Source organism: Delphinapterus leucas, chromosome 7, assembly GCF_059928025.1.
Source record: "Delphinapterus leucas isolate spDelLeu-1000000601 "Yukka" chromosome 7, BTC_Dleu_Yukka2, whole genome shotgun sequence".
Lineage (NCBI taxonomy): Eukaryota > Metazoa > Chordata > Mammalia > Artiodactyla > Monodontidae > Delphinapterus > Delphinapterus leucas.
In genome coordinates, this window is record NC_143135.1 from 45,890,086 (window position 1) to 45,913,430 (window position 23,345).

At 39.1% G+C, this 23,345-nt stretch overlaps 1 protein-coding gene across 3 annotated transcripts in view; it reads right to left on the reverse strand.

The window, feature by feature from the left end:
• The window catches only part of IPO7 (importin 7), a 47,069-nt gene extending 36,628 nt beyond the window's left edge, over positions 1-10,441 (reverse strand). For 2 of the 3 annotated variants that reach the window (XM_089915180.1, XM_022563151.3), the window contains exon 1: positions 10,183-10,441. In XM_089915180.1, the coding sequence (XP_089771306.1) occupies positions 10,183-10,266 (84 nt within the window). In that variant the 5' untranslated portion in view covers positions 10,267-10,441. Of the gene's footprint in view, positions 1-7,245; positions 7,317-10,182 lie in introns of all 3 variants that reach the window. The other variant, XM_089915181.1, reaches the window with a different exon arrangement.
• Between the last annotated feature and the right edge of the window lie 12,904 nt (positions 10,442-23,345).

Sequence of the window (23,345 nt, forward strand, 5' to 3'; positions counted from 1 at the left end):
CCAAGTCAGTATAACAAAATTTACTTCACAGGATAGCTCTAAGGAATAAACATGGAAAGTATTTTGGCAAATATCAAGACATAACAAATGGGGAGTTCCCTGGTGGCCTGGTGGTTAGGATTCCGGGCTTTCACTACCATGGCCCGAGTTCAATCCCTGGTCAGGGAACTGAGATCCCACAAGCCGCGCAGTGTGGAAACACACACACACACACAAAGAATTAGTACAAGTGGACAAGACAATCCTACCACAAAACAATATATGCAATACACCAAAGCACTGGTCAAGATGGGAAAAAAAATGGAACACAGTGCTGGTAGACGTATAAAACGGTACAACCATTTTGGAAAACTGGCAGTATCTGACATGCACCTATCTTACAACCTAGCAATTTCCCCCTTATATATCCAAGAGAAATAAGTGCTTATGTTCACAATAATACCTGTCCATTAACAAGTGAATGTATAAACAAACTGTGGTACAATTCATACAATGAAATACTATACAATAAATTAAAAAAATAAAACCAACCTACAGAATCAAGCAATAATACAGATCTCAAAAATATTTTGAGAAAGAAGCCAGACTATATCACATACTATGTGATTCTATTAATGTGAAGCTTAACGACAGGCAAATCCAAGTTATAGTTAACAGAAGTCAGAAAAATGATAACCTGAAGACAAGTCTGAAGAGAAAATTCTAGGCCAATGGAAATGTTTTATCTATCTTATCTATCTTCCTACCTACCTACCTATCTTAATCTAGATGGTGGTACCTAGGTAAAAGCTGACTGAGCTGTACATATTTTTGAGCTCTGTGTTATATGTAAATTAACCCTCAATTAAAAGAAAAAGCCAACAACACTACTTTTACTTGAACATTCACAGCATTATTCATAAAAAAGTAGAAACAACCCAGATGTCCATCAATTGATGAATGGATAAGCAAAATGTGGCACATCCATACATTCATGTAACGTTATTCAGTAATAAAAAGAATGAAGTACTGACACTTGGTACAACATGTGTCAACCTTAAAAACATTATGCTGTGTGAAAGAAGCCAGTCACAAAAGACTACAGATGGTATGATTTCATATATATCAAATGTCCAGAATAGGCAAATCTATGAGCAAAAAGTAGCCTAGAGGGCTTCCCTGGTGGCGCAGTGGTTGAGAGTCCGCCTGACGATGCAGGGGACACGGGTTCGTGCCCCGGTCCGGGAACATCCCACATGCCGCGGAGCGGCTGGGCCCATGAGCCACGGCAACGGGAGAGGCCCGCGTACTGCAAAAAAAAAAAAAAAAAAAAATGTAGCCTAGGACTGGAGGTGTAGGGCAGAATTAGGAGTAACTGCTTAATGGTATGGGGTTTCCTTTAGGGGTGATAAAAATGTTCTAAAGTTTGTGGTGATGGATGCATAACTGTGAATACACTAAAAATCACTGGACTGGATACTAAAGTGGCTAAAATCAATAAATTTATTTTAAAAAATCAACAAAACTAAACACTGAAAACAAGCACTTAGTTTATTACCCTATTATTTTAGGTCACTTTGAATGCCTTCATAAACAAACCAGCATAAATCCAAAAAGTACAACTGACCAAAAAAAAAAAAAAGTTACTTTCAGACAACAGAGCTAGACTAATGGTAAGAAAGAAAGGATATTTCTGTCAGCAGGAATAGCACAAGCAATCTCAACCTGGGACATCTATCTACTGGCCTCATCCAGCTGAAATCCCTAGTGCAGGAAGCCTTGTATTCTCCCTAAGAAGGTAACAAATGGACTTAAATTAGTACTAAATATTAAAAATCAGGTTCTCAAGAAAACTGAGACAGAAAGTAGGTTCGTAATCACTTAAGACTGGGATGGGGATTAACTACAAACTGCAAAGAGGCATCTTACTGGAATAATGGAAATGTTCCAAAACTGGATTGTGGTAATAGTATTATCTACCAAAAATCACTGATTCCACTTAAAACAGGTAAAGTTTACGATATGTAAATTATACCCCAATAAAGTTTAAAAATGGGAAAAAACCCCCACGGATCTGTACAATTATAAAACACAGGACAAATAAAGATATACACTAACTATACAAGTTAGGAAAAAACTCTTTCAAGCATTGGGTAATCTCTAACAACTTTCTGGCATTCTTGGATATAGCAAACTATCACATATTTAGAAGAATTCCTATCACATGTTAACTATTACTATATTTATTAACTATCATAAATTTAAAGGTCTTCATGTTTTACACTATAAAAAATAAATTTAAGTAAAAATATCACTAGCATCAATTTTTATCACAAAGTTTGGCAAACACTGATTAGGCTTGAGAAGATGCTACAATAAATCTTTTATTAGTCAAAGTATCTGGCTTCTAGCAGTCAGAGAACCAGGAGAAATGAAGCAACAAATGAGTCATTACATATCATTAAGTAGAGCTAAAACTGCTAATACTCAGGTTTAAAAGCTGCTCACCATAACACAAAACTACCTTTCCAGACAACTTCTTACCTTCTCATGATCTGTCATCATGCCAAATAATTCAACGTTCATCCTTAACCCACCTCATCAAAATTCTTCAATAGCCCCAACTCCATCTCCATCTCCTTTAACTCCACTCCACTTACTAGTACTTACAACATGCCAGATACGACAGAGATAAAAGATCACCACTCTAAAGTAGGTTGGGAAATTAATTCTAATTAGACTGACAGGTAAGTATTTTAGTTAGACCCTAAAGGATTTAAACCCACAGAGATGGAGAGAAAAGATTTTTAAAAGGAAAAGAAGTATGGGTTATGTTAAAGAGATTACTAGAAAAATGAAAGAAAACAGTGGAAGACAAAAATGAATAGGTAGAGACTTCCCTGGTGGCGCAGTGCTTAAGAATCTGCTTGCCAATGCAGGGGACACGGGTTCTAGCCCTGGTCTGGGAAGATCCACATGTCACGGAGAAACTAAGCCCGTGCACCACAAATACTGAGCCTGTGCTCTAGAGCCCATGAGCCACAACTACTGAGCCTGTGAGCCTCAACTACTGAAGCCCGTGTGCCTAGAGCCCGTGCTCTGCAATAAGAGAAGCCACCACAATGAAAAGCCCACGCACCGCAACAAAGAATAGCCCCTGCTCGCCACAACTAAAGAAAGCCTGCGAGCAGCAACAGAGACCCAATGCAGCAAAAAATAAAAATAAATAAATCTATAAAAATTATTCTTTAAAAAATGAATAGGTATATTGTGACCACATCAAGATCCATTAAGTGTGAACTTTTTTTGCAAGTTTTTACATGATCAGATCTATGCTGCAGGAAGAATAAGGTCCTGAAGCAGTATGAAGAATATAATTCTGGGATAGATGACTATTAAAACATTACAAGGGCTTCACTGGTGGCGCAGTGGTTGAGAGGCCGCCTGTTGATGCAGGGGACGCGGGTTCGTGCCCCGGTCCGGGAAGATCCCACATGTGGCGGAGCGGCTGGGCCCGTGAGCCATGGCCACTAAGCCTGCGCGTCCGGAGCCTGTGCTCCGCAACGGGAGAGGCCACAACAGTGAGAGGCCCGCGTACCACAAAAGAAAAAAAAAATTACAAGTAGAAAATTATTATTACAACAGGTAATAATAGGCCTGAAAAACTTCTACTCCACAGGTAGCTCCCCTTACTCCCCAAAATAAGTCAAACTACAAAAGAAAAAAAAAACGAAAGACATACATATCACATAAACAAATTTCCCCTGACCCTACTACCTTTTTAACCTACAAACCTATTCCTATCCCCTTACTAGCATTTCACTCACTAACCCTGTAATCAGAAATTTTCTCCAAGGTTGCCAATATTTTTAAAGCTCCCCTCCCCTGCCCCCACCAAACTCATTTTGCTTTAACTTCCCTCATTTAGAAATATCAACAACCCTTTCTTTTTCTAACAGCTTTTTTACTTATTACAAAAGGAATTCATGTTCACTGGTAGAAAATTTATGAAATTTATTTATGGAACAAGGAAACTAAACCTACAACCAATCTTCTTACTTGAAATTCCTTTTCTTGGCGCCCTTTGGCTTTTCTGCACAATTCTCCCATCTCCTTTTCCCTATGTTTCTCAATGTCCCCAAAATGGGCATGGCCCAAAGGGTATGCAGCCCTCTAGTCCACCCCACACCTCTGGATCACACTCCCTTCCTCTCAATTCACCTGCAGAAGAAAAATCACTTTTCCATTACTGCTTTCTCTCCTAAACTTCAGTTCCACATTCCCAATTGCCTACTAGACATTTTCTCCTTGGTGTTTCCAGCTCCTCGAACCAGACAGACTGTAGTCATGCTTTCTCCAATATCAATTTCCCTTCTAGACCCACATTTTCCAATGTAATCACCTAATGTCAGTATCTTTTAAAGCTTACTTTAAGACGTAACTTTTTATTAATTCTCACCATTTTGTAATGTAACCAAACAGACCTTCAATTAGTTACTGTACTTTACATCATTTATAAGGAAGAGAGGCGCTTAAGGGCACTATGACATCAGAGTTTACATAAAATGAATACAATCAGGTAATTTCAAGAGCCAAGGAATTTCTACCCTCTGCTTTACTAGAGGAGTTGACAAAGGCAAATACTGTATCTATTTTACCTACATGAAATATGAGGCATAGTGAGGTTAAGGCGGTGTAGTGGTAAAACCGGGACCAGGCTGAGGCTCTTCACTGTGTCCTCCTGCCTTTCATTAAATTGTGGTAATGCTTTCCAACTAAGGAGTTTTTAAAAAACTTCTTAATTATAAATTACTTAGCAACCAAAACAAAAAAAAGTGCCCACTTTAAATCAAGCTCATCGTTAACATGCCACTGATAGAAACAGTAAGTAAAATAATGCATGCATCTATTTCTGAAAAAGAAAATTGTTTTCTTACAAATATTAATATGGTGTTATCTTTCTTTCCGATCTTTAACATGCTCTGTCACTGAATAACTTCCTAACAATCCAAGAATCCAGGAACTTTCCCTCTCCAAAATTCACAACAGGATCTACTTCATGATATTCCTAATTAAAGAATGTTAACCTGCTCAGACTACAAACTATTCTATCTTCCAAAAACATACACCATAACCTCATAAATATTTGCTGAATTTCTAGACTTGCTAAATTGTCCTATAAATGTGCCGTCATTTTGCACTTTTCCAGAGCTAAGATTTTCACTGATTAAACATTTCATAAGCCTTTAATAAAATAAAATCAAATTAACCAATTATAAATAATCACTTTCGGTTGTAATAGTAACCATCTGTGAAGACAGCAGATGTGACTTAGGTAGTTCGTGAATTTTAAAGATAAACACAAAATATCAAGAAACTTACCAAAGCTATGTCCTCTTACTTTTTTTCACATAAAGCACGTGAAAAAGCAGCATTTCTGCCTACATAAGCATTTTACAGCAATTAAGCTTAGGAACTGAGGGTTTAAAAGAGATCTAAATGAGATTTATGGTTAGGAAAAATTTCAGTTTAAGGAGGTAAGAGGTTAACAGGGGGGGTGAGCAGCATGAGTAAAGGTTTGCATATAGAAAGGTTTCCACTGAAGAACACTGGCAGCTAAAGCAGGAAGAGAGCAGCGATATTGTTCTCTGTTATAATAATCTGCCAAAAACCTCCAGACATTATTTTCTTTATCTTACAAATGAAAAAAACAAGTATTTCTGAGTGTGTGTGTGCGCATGCGTACAGACAGGAAAGGACAGTCTTTGTATTCAAGAGCAAATAGTCTGGAATATAAGAAACAATGTTGAATGAATACCAAATGCACATATTTTAGATTAGCTAAACAAATTTTTAAAAATTGCACTTCTAGATATACTAGAATATATAGTATAGAATTTAAATGAGAAGTGACAGATGTCTGTAACACAAACCTACTTTAACAATTCAAAGATGAGTATTCTTAACATTCTTAACATTATTCAAGGGCTTCCCTGATGGCGCAGTGGTTAAGAATCCGCCTGCCAATGCACGGGACATGGGTTCAAGCCCTGGTCCGGGAGGATACCACATGTCACGCAGCAACTAAGCCCACGTGCCACAACTACTGAAGCCCACGTGCCACAACTACTGAAGCCCGAGTGCCTAGAGCCTGTGCTCCGCAACAAGAGAAGCCACCGCAATGAGAAGCCTGCACACCACAACGAAAAGTAGCCCGTGCTTGCCGCAACTAGAGAAAGCCTGCACGCAGCAATAAAGACCCAACTCAGCCAAAAATAAATAAATATATTTTAAAAGAAAAACAAAAAAAATTTCTATTATTCAAGTTATTTCTCTTTGCACTCAACAAACATTTACTATAGAGAACCTATAATGTGGCAGGCACTGTGTTTATAAGAGTGCCAATTTTCATGCTGCAATAATGCTATCTACTAGTGAGCTCACTATCCAAATAATATGTACTTGTGTTCTTTCTCCATCAGTGCTGATCATCTGCCACTGAGATGAACAACTACAAAGTTAGTAGACTGAGGTAGGAAATGAAATGCATTGCATGTCGGATTGGTTAATCAATTGGCAATTCAACAGTAATTCAAATAATCTGGAGAGAACTTAGTAGTTGCCAAACACTTTCCTAAAATTTTTACATTCATCATCTCACTCAACCCACACAACACAATGACATACCATACTAACATAAGGAAAATGATGGTTAGAGGTTAAGTAACTTTAACACCCCACAGCTAGTGCAGAAATCTTTAGTTTAAAAAAAAAAAAAATGAAAATGGTTTTCTTCAGTCTTTGAGGCAAAGCTTGTTATACAAACATATTTCAAATTGGGACATGAGAGAGAACAATGGGTTCCAAATTACAGCAGAGGTTCAAAAAAAAATCAAAATTCATAACACACTACAGAGTAAGTGGGGAATACTAAAACAGATTTATCTTGAAAATATCTGCCAAAAAGAGTGTCCTTACTGTGGTCTTTAACAGTCTTATGGAACTTTACCTATATGTAACATAAAAAACATATAAACAGGGACTTCCCTGGTGGTACAGTGATTAAGAATCCGCCTGCCAATGCAGGGGACACGGGTTCCAGCCCTGGTCCGGGAAGATACCACATGCCGCGGACCAACTAAGCCTCTGCGCCACAACTACTGAGCCTGCACTCTAAGAGCCCGTGAGCCACAACTACTGAAGGCCGTATGCCTAGAGCCCGTGCTCTGCAGCAAGAGAAGCCACTGCAATGAGAAGACCGTGCACCGTGACGAAGAGCAGCTCCCGTTCTCCGCAACTATAGAAAGCCCGAGTGCAGCAACGAAGACCCAACGCAGCTAAAAATAAACAAAATAAATAAAATTAAAAAAGAAAAAAAGCACCCTTAAAATCCTTGAAGTGGAGGTGGTATAAAACATCTAAAGCCTATACTGTTCCCTATTATAACAGGAAGTCAGTAAAGCCTACCATTAACAAAGAATTGCAGTAACAAAACACAGTAATTCCTGACCTCATGAAACTCAAAAATTATACTGGGGAAACAATAAGTAAAATACATATGATAAATAAGTGACACAGAGAAAAATAAACAAGTGAAGGGAGACAGGGAGCATGGTAGTCAGGCCACTCCTTAGGGATACAGAGACAGTTGAACAGTGATAGAAGTTTCTGGGAGACAACTGAGTAAAAGGGGTTCCAAGCAGATGGAACAGTTAAGTGCAATAGCTGAGACAAAGGCACTTTTCGTTTTGTTTTTAAACCATCTGCACTCTAATACTTGGATAACATTTACAATTTTTATAGAGTTAGTGATTACTTCACTTAGCTGAAGAGATTCATTCAAATGGCAATGATCTTTTTCTTTTAGCTAAATGAACCAAAATGTAGCTTCAGTTGAATGAGACATCATGGACTGATTGGTTCACCCTATTTTATCCAAAGCAAGAAGAGCTTGCCAAAAATAAAATGCAACTTCCTCCTTCTTACTACAGTAAAGCTTCTTCAAGACTTATCTGGGATCTATTTCCTAAATCAAGGTTCTGCCACAAGAAAGTCAAAGCGAAAAGTATTCAAATGGAAGCACTTCATTAAAATGGAATCAAGATTAGAAATGAGAATATTCTAATTAATAGAAAAGTTGTCTTAGGAAAATTACTAAAAAATCTAGGTGTAATGACAAAGAAATTTGCAAAATGTAAACATTTAACCATCACAGAAATACAGGCCACATATCAAATTTTTTTGAAAGAAAAGATAAGCAGTGTTCACTACTCCAGAGTATTTTAAAACTCTAACAGCAGCTTAAGGGTTAAGTAATAAATGCTTTGAATACTATTTTGATTTATCTTCTAAAAACCAGCTTGTGAAATACTTACCCCAGGTTTCTACTACAAGATGTTAGTACATACAACTGAACATTCAATAACCTGATTGAGGAATAAATGAATTTTAAATTTGCAGAAAGTATCACTTACCCAATTTTTCTACAAGGGAACCAATTCTTTCAAATAACAATTTTTAAAATTAATAATTACACACAAGTATTTTAGTCAAAATAATGTGCTTTTAGGGCAAAGTCATGGTAGAAATCACTATGACTAAACTTTTAGTGTGTCTAGGTTTACATATGCATTAGCACATCATCAACAAAATAATGTTCATCTTAACCTGTGTCTATCACAAAACAAATCAAAATAAAAAGCAATCCACAACTCCCTCTATGGTTTAGTAATGGTTCAAAGTGGGAATTTCTTTCAACTCACTATTTATATCCAAAAGAAATCTATCCTCCTCCCAAGGTGTCTTCGAGCCTAAGAATTTCAGCATCATTTTTGGCAAGATCTAATGGTCTTATTCACATATAAAATAGATTTAACTTTTCATTTTTAAATAATTTTACACTTAATTTGTCTATACTCCATGGGCAGTCTTAAAATTTAAGTTCCTTGAGGCCAGGAATCTCTAAAACAGCATTGTACACTGAAGATGCTCAATTATCAGTACTCCTGGAAGTCAATATAAATAATGTTTTTAAATAATTTACCCACCAGCTAAGAAGAGCATAAACTAACTGAATTTCTATTTTAACGACGGACTTCTCTTTATGTAAAAAAAAAAAAAAAAGTACACTAAACGTCACTAAAGCTGGGCAAATTCATAGGAAGGCACAGGAAGTGACAGCGATCCTTTAAAGAAGCCTTTAAAATACTCACTAAAATGTAAGTTACAGAAATTTAGAAACAAAGAATGAAACTGAAAAAAGTACAATAAAATACCCACATAATAAGGCTCTTTTCCAAAGGGTGGTCTCCTCCAAAAATATGGGTAAAAAAGAAACCAACGCTCAGAGAGTTGACATGGAGCTTGGCACGTTTCAAGGCACTGTCTTACATCGTCTCCCTTGACTGTCACAGCAAACCCTGTGGCCTAATTTTATGAATGGGAAAACTAAGCGTCGAAAGGTTAAGAGACTTGCCCAAGGTCAGTCAAGAAATTAGTGGTACAGCTCTAACTAGAAGGGTGCACTTCACCTGACACCTTGCACTATATCGCGCTGCCTCCCCGACCGAGGCGTTAACAGAGTAGAAGAGCAGTGAATCAGACTCCCATGGGTATCCCGCACTCCCCGCACCCTGCCTAAGAAGTGGGGGCTCGCCTCTGAAAGCTGTCCCTAGCAGCTCAGCCGGAGAGGAGAAAGTTGTGCAGGTCACCGATCAGCCCAGGGAAGTGACAAGCTGACAGGCACAGCCCCCAGTGGGACTAGCTCTGCATTCCCAGTAGCCCCTCAGAATCCGGGCGCCAGCGGGACTGCTACCGGAAACGTCTGAAAAACCTCCCGGTGACTTTCGCCCCCTCCTGGGCGCGAGGAACGAGCTGGGAATGAGCCAGAGGGCGGCCGGCCACCCGAGCCAGCCATGTGTCCAGCCCGTCACGCCCGCCTCGCCCCAGCCGGCTCCTCATGCCTCAACCGCAGCCAGAGGCCCAGCTCAGGATCCAACGCAAAGGCTGCCTTGGCCGCCGCCGCCACCACCGCCGCAGCAGCCTGAGGGCCCCGGCTTGGCACTCGCCGTCAGGTCCCCGCCCCACGGCTCCAGTTGGGCCCCTCAGCGACGCCGTCCCCGCCTCTGGCCAGGCCCGGAGGGCTCGGCCTGCCACAGTCCGCCCGCCCGCCCGCCGTCGCCACCGCCAGCCCAGCGTCCTTACTTCATTGAGCTGGCGCTCCGCGGCCTCACGCAGGGCTGGGTCCATGGTGCCCCGCAGGGCCTCGATAATGGTGTTGGGGTCCATCGCAGGGCGGACGCAGTCAAACCCGAAGCTCGGGTGCTACTGGGCCAGGAATAGCGCCCCTCACTGCGCACATGGACCCGCCGCGCTCCGCAGCGGCAACCGGCGCGAAAGGAAAGAGAAGCGCCAAGGCCCCGGATAGAACCTCTTCTCTTCGGCGTGGAGGCGGGAGATGCTCTGGCCACTTCCTGTCGGCGCTCCCGTGGAGCACTTTGGGAGATGTAGTCCACTTGGGTAGTCCGCAGCCCACGTGGCCCTGAGCTGTCGCTCCTACAGCTGAAGACCTGTTCTTCAGAAAGAGAAAAATGTTCAAACTTCACAGAAAGAAAATTAAAACAATCAGTTACACATAGATTCCACATAATAATATACCTTTGGTAACCATAAGGTAAGGCTGATGCAATGTGTGATGCTAGTAGCTGTGTAATTGAAGGAAGCCTTTTGAAAAGCAATTTGAGATGTGTTACTAAATGCCATAAAAATGTTTATAATCTTTGACCCAACTAATCCCATTTATGACACTTTATCCTAAGGAAATAACATAAAGGGTTAAATGACCTTTATGTGTAAAAGGTGTTTATCACATTACATATTTATAATCAAATACTAAAATTATGGGGTTTTTGGTTTGTTTGTTTTGTTTGTTTTTTGAGTATCCAAATTTTGGCACAGATCACCTCTAAATGCAGAATAAAAGCATAATCCCTATTAAAATCCACCTTCTTTAAACAGGCAAACATTTTCAGAAAGGTTAAATAACTTGCCCAAGGTCACTTAGTAAGAGGTTTGCCTAGGATTTCAAACCAAGGATGTTTCTGTTTTCAAAGTTTTCATTCTCTCCAATGAATCACTCTGCCTCTCAAAAGAAATGTGGAACCGTAGGGGAATGGTTAAGCAAATTACAGGAATCCAGTCAATTAAATTTTTCACAGTCACCAAAAATTACAAATGTAACAACACTAAAATATTTATATATAGATACAGCTTTGTTACATAGACAAAAACTGGGAAACAAGGCTGGCAAATGAAAGTAACTGATTTTCTAGCATGGTGAGATTTTCAGTAATTTCCTTTCATACCTGTTATTGTTGTAATAAAGTTATGTAAATGTATTTACTTAAAATGAATCATAAGCCTTCAAATACAATTTGTTAAAAGATCACTTATTGTTTTTACTTTACAAAAAGGAAAAAGGGAGACACAAAAGACTTTCCCTGGAATAGTGGGCTTTGCAATATTAATCTCTTATGTGCCAGCCACTGTGCCTGGAAGTGAGGTATAATTATTCCTGATTTACCAATGAAGACTCCAGGGCTTAGATTGTGAAAGGTCATAAGGTTTTCATAATATAACCTGTAAGATCTATCATTGTATTGATACAATCTGTTTAAGAATTTCATCTCCCTATTCCATCCCTCAAATGAAAGGGCCTTGAAAATAAAGATTATGTTTTAATTCACTTTTGAATCTTCACCTCCTATCACAGAGCTTGAATATCTACTAGGAGTTCAATAAATATTTTAGTGAATAAATGAAGAAAGGAATGAGTGAACTAGTAATGACTTTTAGTTGTCAGTGGCTGAGCCAGAATTGAAAGCTCAGTCTTCATGATTCCAAAGCCAGTCCTCTTTGCATTACTACATAGCTATTTTAGACTCCAGCATTGACTTGTACATAATGGAATTGTGACAATTACAGCATAACACAATGTATGTAAAAGCACTTGACACAAAGAAGGTGCTCCAAAAATGTTAATTCCCTGTGCCTGAAACTGAAACGGTGAAGGAGTGGTGGGGGAAATATGGTTTTTAAGCTATAGTGCTGGGAACTGGGAGCCGGCAAGGTTTGCAGGTCTATAGCTGGAGTGGGGGCCTGTGTCTCATGCTTCAAAGAGAGCATAGCTCATAGGGTACTAGACCCTGTCTAGGGAGCCAGAGTTCCTTTATCCATACGAGGAGCTTGGCTCCACGACCCTTCAGGAGTTTAGTTGGCAGAGTGATTAGCACACCCAACTAATTTGTAGGGTTTTTTTTATTTTTAGCTAGTAACACACAAAATGTGACTTATATGACTGGAAATTTAGATGTCAGCTCCTCCAGGGCAGGGACCATATCTATCTATCTCTTTGTGGCAGACAAAGAAATGAGTGTCTGTTTGGAACTCCCTGGTGGTGCAGTAGTTAGGGCTCCATGCTTCCACTGCAGGGAGCCCAGGTTCAATCCCTGGTTAGGGAACTAAAATCCTGCATTCAGCATGGTGCGGCGCGGCCAAAAAAAAAAAAAAGAAAAAAGAAATGAGTGTGTGCTCAATAAATAAGTGTGTGAAGATTAAAAGAAAAAGCACCATGTTAGGGCTTCCCTGGTGGCGCAGTGGTTGAGCGTCCACCTGCCGATGTAGGGGACACGGGTTCGTGCCCCGGTCCGGGAGGATCCCACATGCCGCGGAGCGGCTGGTCCCGTGAGCCATTGCTGCTGAGCCTGCGCGTCCGGAGCCTGTGCTCCGCAACGGGAGAGGCCACAACAGTGAGAGGCCCGCGTACAGCAAAAAAAAAAAAAAAAAAAAAATGAGGAAATAATTCCATACCAGGCTCCCAAAATTATTCTGAGAATCCAATGAGGTTGGAAAGTGCTTTGTAATTATAAAGCTCAGTACAAACATAAATTGTTACTGGTATTAAGGAAAGGGCCGAGGAGAAAGGAAGGTAAGAGGGCAAGGAAGGAAAGTTAAAGAAAGTGAAGAAATGGGGACATTCTGCAGAGCATCTTTCCCAGCAGTAAGTGTGCACTTTCAACAGTTCGGTACATAGATGTCCTTATAAAGCTTAGTATATGCAAGGAAAGGTAAAAGACAACCTTGTATTGATACTGTCACATGAAGACCATTTTATTGCATTTCTTTTAAGTACACTGACCTACACAAAATTGAAGTTTATGACCTAAACCATATAAAAATTTTTAAAGATCAACTTCATCAAGGTATAATTTACATAAAATTCAATGAGTTTTCACAAAGTTATACACCCATGTAACACCACCATAATCGACATATAGATTCTAGCCATTAGCCCTTCCCAGTCACCTCTTACGTGCTCAGCCCTATGACACATATGCTTTCTATTCCCGTCAGATTTGCCTTTCCTGGAGTTTCATATAAATGGAAGCATTCAGTAAGCACTTTTTATGTCTGGCTTTTTTTTTTTTCTTCCACTCACTGTAGCACTTCTGAGATTATTTCTATGATGTTGAGTACATCAGGGCATCCTTGTTGCTAAATGGCAGTCCATTGACTGGACGTACAACAATTATCCATTCATCTGTGGCCCTTTGAGTCATTTCCAGTTTTTGCCTATTGTGAATAAAGCTGATATGTACATTTGTTTACAAATCTTTGTGTGGATATATGTTTTCATATCTCTGGTAAATAGCTAAGAATGGAAAGGCTGGTTTGCATTGTAAGTGTATATGTAACTTTATAAGATACTGCCGAACGATTTCTAAAATTGGTTGTACAATTTTACATTCCCACCAGCCATCATGGACGTTTCATTGTTCCACATCTTCATCAACAGTTTGAATTCTCAGTCTTTTCAAGTGTGTCTAGGGACTTCCCTGTTGGTCCAGTGGGTAAGACTCCATGCTCCCAATGCAGGGGACCTGGGTTTGATCCAGGGAACTAGATCCCGCAGGCTGCAGCTAAGACCTGGCACAGCCAAATAAATAAAAATAATAATTTAAGTCTATCTAGTGCAGTGGATGTGTAATGGTATGTACAAGATGCATTTCTCTGATGACTTAATAATGTTGAGCATCTTTTCATGTGCTACTGTATCTATTTGTATCATCTTTTGAAAAGTAACAGTTTTGCCTGTCTTTGTTTTTTTTTTTTGGTCATGCCACGTGGCTTTTGGGATCTTAGTTCCCTGACCAGGGATTGAACCACCAGGCCACAGCAGTGAAAGCGCCGAAAGCACCAGGGAATTGCCTGTTTTGCCTGGTTTTTTTGGTTTGTTTGGTTTTCAATATTTATTCAGTTATTTATTTGGCTGTGCCAGGTCTTAGCTGTGGCACTTGGGATCTTCGTTGCCACACGTGGGATCTTTAGTTGTGGCATGCAGGACCTAGTTCTCTGACCAGTGATCGAACCCGGTCCTCCTGCACTGGGAGCTCCGAATCTTAACCACTGGACCACCAGGGAAGTTCCTTGACTGTTTTTAAAATTGGGTTGTTGCCTTACTGCTCTTGGGTTGTAAGATACTCTGGGTACAATTCTTTCTGTCAAATTTCTGTTTTGTGAATATTTTCCTTCGGTTTGTGTCTTAATTTTTTTAACTGATCTTTCAAAAAACGATTTTCTATTTTGATAAAGTCCAATTTATCAATTGTTTCTTTCATAACTTTGCTTTTTGTGTTCTATGTAAGAAATCATTCACACCTTAAGATTGTAAAGATTTTCTCTTATGTTTTCTCCTAGAAATTTTACAGTTTTAGCATTTATGTTTTGGTTTATGATCCAATGTGAATTGATTCTTTGTGTGTATGGTGTGAGGTAAGCATTGAAGTTAATTGTGTCTGCATATGGATATCCAGTTAGTACAGTGCAGTTGGTTAAAAAGCTCACCCTTTGACCATTGACTTACTTGGCCACTTTGTTGAAAAATCAGTTGCCCAAATACCTATGTGAAGATCTATGTTTAAATTATCTATTCTGTTCCATTGATCTATTTATCTGTCCCTATGCCAATATCACAATGTCTTGAGTCTTTTTTTTTTTTTGAGAAGAATTGTAAAGTCTTTTTTTATTGTCTCTGCTGAGAGGAGTCTACCATCTGTTAATCTTAATCTTAAATCTTAAATTTAAATCACTTAATTACCAAAAAAAAATTATAGTCTATGTCTGTGAACATTTCTAGACTGATAACTGGGAATTTTCAGTTGTGCTTGTAAGTTTCTTAAATAATGCCAACTGATATGACATCACTAACTTTGATGCCCTATTATTCTTATTTTCTGCTTTAAACAACTGTAACCATTACCTTTTAAATAACCTGAGTCAAGTAACTTAACCGCACCCGATTACAATTACACTCTCAAACTGGGCAAAAGTTTTGTTTAGCTGTTCATACCATCATTTCCTCTACCTTTCCCCTTCCCTACAACCCCTGTGTGAATTCTTTTTTTTTTTGTGGAAGTGCAAAGTTCTGTTTACCTTGAGTCCCACCCCCAAAGGCCTGTCCTTCAGAGTCACAAAGACAGGGCCTTAGAACTGATATGTAAGAACTGTAACTTATGTTATATGGATTCCATTGAAACAGACACACAAAACAGTCTACAGGGTGTCCATAAAGCTGGAAACATAGGTAAATATATATAATGCAATTGAAGATATTTTTAAAGTGTAAAATACACACACACACACACACACACACACAATGCTTCCAGACTTTATGTAGAATGGAAATCAAGTTCCGCATACCTGGAATCCTGTTAAGTGTCACCCAGAAATGTTCATCAGGAGAGTAGGTGTCCTTCGACCACCCAAGTAAATCAATGGCCCTCTGGTCCTGGAGAACAAAATTAGCAAATTCTCTTGTAAGGGCTACATAGGTGGAGCCAAAGTAAATGATGAGATTATGGAGAGGAGACATTTTTCTTATCCAAGTCCACAGCATGAAGGAAAACAATTGGTACTTCTGCTCCAAGTGCATAAATCTGGTTCTTCTGATAATATGAGGTGGAGGCAGCACCCCTGGGGTGACATTTTTCCCTTTAAATCCTCTTATATACTGAACGATCTCCCTGTTGGTTTTCAGGGGGAAATCTTTGTGTTTTTTTTTTTTTAATATATAGGAGGTTCTTATTAGTCATCAATTTTATCCACATCAGTGTATACATGTCAATACCAATCGCCCAATTCATCCCACCCCCACCCCCACCCCCCCACGGCTTTCCACCCTAGGTGTCCATATGTTTGTTCGCTACATCTGTGTCTCAATTTCTGCCCTGCAAACCGGTTCATCTGTACCATTTTTCTAGGTTCCACATATATGCGTTAATATACGATATTTGTTTTTCACTTTCTGACTTACTTCACTCTGTTTGACAGTCTCTACATCCATCCACTTCTCAACAAATGACCCAATTTCGTTCCTTTTTATGGCTGAGTAATATTCCATTCTATATATGTACCACATCTCCTTTATCCACTCATCTGTCGATGGGTATTTAGGTTGCTTCCATGTCCTGGCTATTGTAAATAGTGCTGCAATGAACATTGGGGTGCATGTGTCTTTTTGAATTGTGGTTTTCTCTGGGTATACGCACAGTAGTGGGATTGCTGGATCATATGGTAATTCTATTTTTAGATTTTTAAGGAAGCTCCGTACTGTTCTCCATAGTGGCTTTATCAGTTTACATTCCCACCAACAGTGAAAGAGGGTTCCCTTTGCTCCACACCCTCTCCAGCATTTACTGTTTGTAGATTTTCTGATGAAGCCCATTCTAACTGGTGTGAGGTAGTTGCTTGTAGTTTTGATTTGCATTTCTCTAATAATTACTGATGTTGAGCAGCTTTTCATGTGCCTCTTGTCCATCTGTATGTCTTCTTTGGAGAAATGTCTATTTAGGTCTTCTGCCCATTTTTGTATTCGGTTGTTTGTTTCTTTAATATTGAGCTGCATGAGCTGTTTATTTATTTTGGAGATTAATCCTTTGTCCGTTGATTCGTTTGCAAATATTTTCTCCCATTCTGAGGGTTGTCTTTTCATCTTGTTTATGGTTTCCTTTGCTGTGCAAAAGCTTTGAATTTTCATTAGGTCCCATTTGTTTATTTTTGTTTTTATTTCCATTACTCTAGAAGGTGGGTCAAAAAAGGTCTTGCTGTGATTTATGTCAAAGAGTGTTCTTGCTTTGAGAGTCCGCCTGTCGATGCAGGGGACATGGGTTCATGCCCCGTTCTGGGAAGATCCCACATGCCGCGGAGCGGCTGGGCCCGTGAGCCATGGACACTGAGCCTGCGCATCCGGAGCCTGTGCTCCACAACGGGAGAGGCCACAACAGTGAGAGGCCCTCATACCGCAAAAAAAAAGAGTGTTCTTCCTATGTTTTCCTCTAAGAGTTTTATAGTGTCCGGTCTTACATTTAGGTCTCTAATCCATTTTGAGTTTATTTTTGTGTATGGTGTTAGGGAGTGTTCTAATTTCATTCTTTTACATGTAGCTGTCCAGTTTTCCCACCACCACTTACTGAAGAGACTGTCTTTTTCCATTGTATATCCTTGCCTCCTTTGTCATAGATTAGTTGACTATAGGTGCGTGGGTTTACCTCTGGGCTTTCTATCTTGTTCTGTTGATCTATGTTTCTGTTTTTGTGCCATTACCATATTGTCTGGATTACTGTAGCTTTGTAGTATAGTCCGAAGTCAGGGAGTCTGATTCCTCCAGCTCTGTTTTTTTCCCTCAAGACTGCTTTGGATATTCGGGGTCTTTTGTATCTCCATACAAATTTTAAGATTTTTTGTTCTAGCTCCGTAAAAAATGCCATAGGTAATTTGATAGGGATTGCATTGGATCTGTAGATTGCTTTGGGTAGTATAGTTATTTTCACAATATTGATTCTTCCAATCCAAGAACATGGTATATCTCTCCATCTGTTTGTATCATCTTTAATTTGTTTCATCAGTGTCTTATAGTTTTCTGCATACGGTCTTTTGTCTCCCTAGGTAGGTTTATTCCTAGGTATTTTATTCTTTTTGTTGCAGTGGTAAATGGGAGTGTTTCCTTAATTTCTCTTTCAGATTTTTCATCACTAATGTATAGGAATTCAAGAGATTTCCGTGCACTAATTTTGTATCCTGCAACCTTACCAAATTCATTGATTAGCTCTAGTAGTTTTCTGGTGGCACATTTAGGATTCTCTATGTATAGTATCATGTCATCTGCACACAGTGACAGTTTTACTTCTTCTTTTCCAATTTGTATTCCTTTTATTTCTTTTTCTTCTCTGATTGCCAAGGCTAGGACTTCCAAAACTATGTTGAATAATAGTGGTGAGAGTGGACATCCTTGTCTTGTTCCTGATCTTAGAGGAAATGCTTTCAGTATTTCACCATTGAGAATGATGTTTGCTGTGGGTTTGTCATATATGGCCTTTATTATGTTGAGGTAGGTTCCCTCTATGCCCACTTTCTGCAGAGTTTTTTATCATAAATGGATGTTGAATTTTGTCAAAAGCTCTTTCTGCGTTTATTGAGATGATCATATGGTTTTTATTCTACAATTTGTTAGTATGATGTATCACATTGATTGATTTGTGTATATTGAAGAATCCTTGCATCCCTGGGATAAATCCCACTTGATCATGGTGTATAATCCTTTTAATGTGTTGTTGGATTCTGTTTGCTAATATCTTGTTGAGGATTTTTGCATCTATATTCATCAGTGATATTGGTCTGTAATTTTCTTTTTTTGTAATATCTCTGTCTGGGTTTGGTATCAGGGTGATGGTGGCCTTGTAGAATAAGTTTGGGAGTGTTCCTTCCTCTGCAATTTTTTGGAAGAGTTTGAGAAGGATGGGTGTTAGCTCTTCTCTAAATGTTTGATAGAGTTCACCTGTGAAGCCATCTGGTCCTGGACTTTTGCTTTTTGGAAGATTTTTAATCACAGTTTCAATTTCATTACTTGTGATTGGTCTGTTCGTATTTTGTATTTCTTCCTGGTTCAGTCTTGGAAGGTTATACATTTCCAAGAATTTGTCCATTTCTTCCAGGTTGTCCATTTTATTGGCATAGAGTTGCTTGTAGTAGTCTCTTAGGATGCTTTGTATTTCTGTGGTGTCTGTTGTAACTTCTCCTTTTTCTTTTCTAATTTTATTGATTGGGGTCCTCTCCCTCTTTTGCTTCATGAGTCTGGCGAACGGTTTATCAATTTTGTTTATCTTCTGAAAGAACCAGCATTTAGTTTTATTGATTTTGCTATTGTTTTCTTTGTTTCTATTTCAGTTATTTCTGCTCTGATCTTTATGGTTTCTTTCCTTCTGCTAACTTTGGGTTTTGTTTGTTGTTCTTTCTCTAGTTCCTTTAGGTGTAAGGTTAGTTTATTTATTTGAGATTTTTCTTGTTTCTTGAGGTAGGCTTGTATAGCTATAAACTTCCCTCTTAGAACTGCTTTTGCTGCATCCCATAGGTTATGGATCATCATGTTTTCATTGTCATTTGTCTCTAGGTATTTTTTGATTTCCTCTTTGATTTCTTCAGTGATCTCTTGATTATTAGTAACGTAGTGTTTAGCCTCCATGTGTTTGTGTTTTTTACGTTTTTTCCCCTGTAATTCATTTCTAATCTCATAGTGTTGTGGTCAGAAATGATGCTTCATATGATTTCAATTTTCTTAAATTTACTGAGGCTTAATTTGTGACCCAGGATGTGATCTATCCTGGAGAATGTTCTGTGTGCACCTGAGAAGAAAGTGTAATCTACTGTTTTTGGAATGTCCTATAAATATCAGTTAAATCTATCTGGTCTATTGTGTCATTTAAAGCTTCTGCTTTCTTATTTATTTTCATTTTGGATGATCTGTCCATTGGTGTAAGTGAGGTGTTAAAGCTCCCGACTATTACTGTGTTACTGTCGATTTCCTCTTTTATAGCTGTTAGCAGTTGCCTTATGTATTGAGGTGCTCCTATGTTGGGTGCATATATATTTATAATTGTTATATCTTCTTCTTGGATTGATCCCTTGATAATTATGTATTGTCCTTCCTTGTCTCTTGTAATGTTCTTTATTTTGAAATCTATTTTATCTGATATGAGAATTGCTACTCCAGCTTTCTTTTGATTTCCATTTGCATGGAATATCTTTTTCCATCCCCTCACTTTCAGTCTGTATGTGTCCCTAGGTCTGAAGTGGGTCTCTTGTAGACAGCATATATATGGGTCTTGTTTTTGTATCCATTCAGGAAACCTGTGTCTTTTGGTTGGAGCATTTAATCCATTCACGTTTAAGGTAATTATCGATATGTATGTTCCTATGACCATTTTCTTAATTGTTTTGGGTTTGTTTTTGTAGGTCCTTTTCTTCTCTTGTGTTTCCCACTTAGAGAAATTCCTTTAGCATTTGTTGTAGAGCTGGTTTGGTGGTGCTGAATTCTCTTAGCTTTTGCCTGTCTGTAAAACTTTTGATTTCTCCATCAAATCTGAATGAGATCCTTGCCGGGTAGAATAATCTTGGTTGTAGGTTCTTCCCTTTCATCACTTTAAGTGTATCATGTGACTCCCTTCTGGCTTGTAGAGTTTCTGCTGAGAAATCAGCTGTTAACCTTATGGGAGTTCCCTTGTATGTTATTCGTTGTTTTTCCCTTGCTGCTTTCCATAATTTTTCTTTGTTATTTGTTGTTTTTCCCTTGCTGCTTTCAATAATTTTTCTTTGTCTTTAATTTTTGCCAATTTGATTACCATGTGTCTTGGCATGTTTCTCCTTGGATTTATCCTGTATGGGACTCTCTGCACTTCCTGGACTTGGGTGGCTATTTCCTTTCCCATGTTAGGGAAGTTTTTGACTATAATCTCTTCAAATATTTTCTTGGGTCCTTTCTCTCTCTCTTCTCCTTCTGGGACCCCTATAATGTGAATGTCGTTGCATTTAATGTTGTCCCAGAGGTCTCTTAGGCTGTCTTCATTTCTTTTCATTCTTTTTTCTTTATTCTGTTCTGCAGCAGTGAATTCCCCCATTCTGTCTTCCAGGTCACTTATCCGTTTTTCTGCCTCAGTTATTCTGCTATTGATTCCTTCTAGTGTATTTTTCATTTCAGGTATTGTATTGTTCATCTCTGTTTGTTTGTTCTTTAATTCTTCTAGGTCTTTGTTAAACATTTGCATCTTCTTGGTCTTTGCCTCCATTGTTTTTCCGAGGTCTGGATCATCCTCACTATCATTATTCTGAATTCTTTTTCTGGAAGGTTGCCTATCTCCACTTCATTTAGTTGTTTTTCTGGGGTTTTATCTTGTTCCTTCATCTGATACATAGCCCTCTGCCTTTTCATCTTGTCTGTCTTTCTGTGAATGTGGCTTTTGTTCCACAGGCTGCAGGATTGTAGTTCTTCTTGCTTCTGCTGTCTGCTCTCTGGTGGATGAGGCTATCTAAGAGGATTGTGCAGGTTTCCTGATGGGAGGGACTGGTGGTGGGTAGAGCTGGGTGTTGCTGTGGTGGGCAGAGCTCAGTAAATCTTTAATCCGCTTGACTGCTGATGGGTGGGGCTGGTTTCCCTCCCTGTTGGTTGTTTGGCCTGAGGCAACCCAACAATGGAGCCTACCTGGGCTCTTTGGTGGGGCTCATGGCAGACTCTGGGAGGGCTGACGCCAAGGAGCACTTCCCAAAACTTCCGCTGCCAGTGTTCTTGTCCCCACAGTGAGCCACAGCCACCCCCCGCCTCTGCAGGAAACCCTCAAAAACTAGCAGGTAGGTCTGGTTCAGTCTCCCCTGGGTTCACTGCTGCTTCCCCTGGGTCCTGATGTACACACTACTTTGTGTGTGCCCTCCAAGAGTGGAGTCTCTGTTTCCCCCAGTCCTGTCGAAGTCCTGCATCAAATTCCACTAATCTTCAAAGTCTGATTCTCTAGGAATTCCTCCTCCCGCTGCCAGACCCCCAGGTTGGGAAGCCTGACGTGGGGCTCAGAACCTTCACTCCAGTGGGTGGACTTCTGTGGTATAAGTGTTCTGCAGTCTGTGGCTCACCCACCCAGCAGTTATGGGATTTGATTTTGCTATGATTGCGCCCCTCCTGCCGTCTCACTGTGGCTTCTCCTGTGTCTTTGGATGTGGGGTATCTTTTTTGGTGAGTTCCAGTGTCTTCCTGTCAAAGGTTGTCCAGCAGCTAGTTGTGATTCTGGTGTTCTCACAAGAGGGAGTGAGAGCTTGTCCTGCTACTCCGCCATCTTGGCTCCCCTGTGTGAACTCTTGCTCTTATACATAAAGACACCGGAATTCCTATCCCCTGATCCTCTCTCCAGCCTGTTCTCTTGGTGTAGGTTTGGTTAACCCAAGAAAGGACCACTCTTGTAGCTTCAATCTCAGGGCACCAAATGCCACCATGTCTTGAGTCTTAAAATCAGGTAGCGTAAATCCTCCAACTTTGTTACTCCTTTTCAAAATTTTTAGACTATTCTAGGTTAATTGCATTTCCAAATACATTTGGAAAGTTCAGCTTGTTGATTTCTAATTTATAAAAAGTGTGTTGGGATTTTGATAGATACTGCATTTAATCTATATATCAGTTTGGGTAAATTAACATCTTAACAATATTGAGTGTTCTAATCCATGAACACGGTATATCTCTCCATTTATTTAGATATTTAAAATTTTTCTCTCAGTAATATTGTTAGTTTTCCAAGTACAGATCTTGTACATATTTTCTTAAATATATGCCTAAATATTTCATGTTATTGTTAATCATACTTTAAAATATCATTTTCCAACTGCTTGTTGCTTGTATCTAGAAATGCAATTTATTTTTGTATTTTGACTTTGCATCCTGCAATTCTGCTAAGCTAGTTTATTGATTTTACTAGTTTCTTTTCTATGTTCCTTAGAATTTTCTGTGTACATGATTAGGTCTTCTGCAAATAAAAACAGGGTTTTTTTTTCCCCCCATTCTTTCACCACTGGTTGTTCACTGATTCTCTTTATCAGATTTTAAAAGTTCCCATTTGTTCCTAATTTTCTTAAAGTTTTTAACGTGAACATGGTGTTGAATTCTGTCAAATATTTTTCTAGAGCTATTAATGTCATCATATGGATTTTCTTGTTTATTCTGTTAATGTGGTGAATTATATTATTTGATTTTCACATGTTGCTTTCCTGGAATAAAGCTCACTTGGTCATAATGTATTACCATTTTTATATATTGCTGTACTCAATTAGCTAAATTTTTTTTGGAAGATACTTACATCTATCTTTGTGAGGCATATTGGTCACTAGTCTTCTTTTCCTAAATGGCTTTACCTGGTTTTAGTACTGTATCATGGTAACACTAGCCTCATAAAATGTACTCCTTTCTCCTTTGTCTTCTGGAAGAATTTGTGCAGGACTTGTAT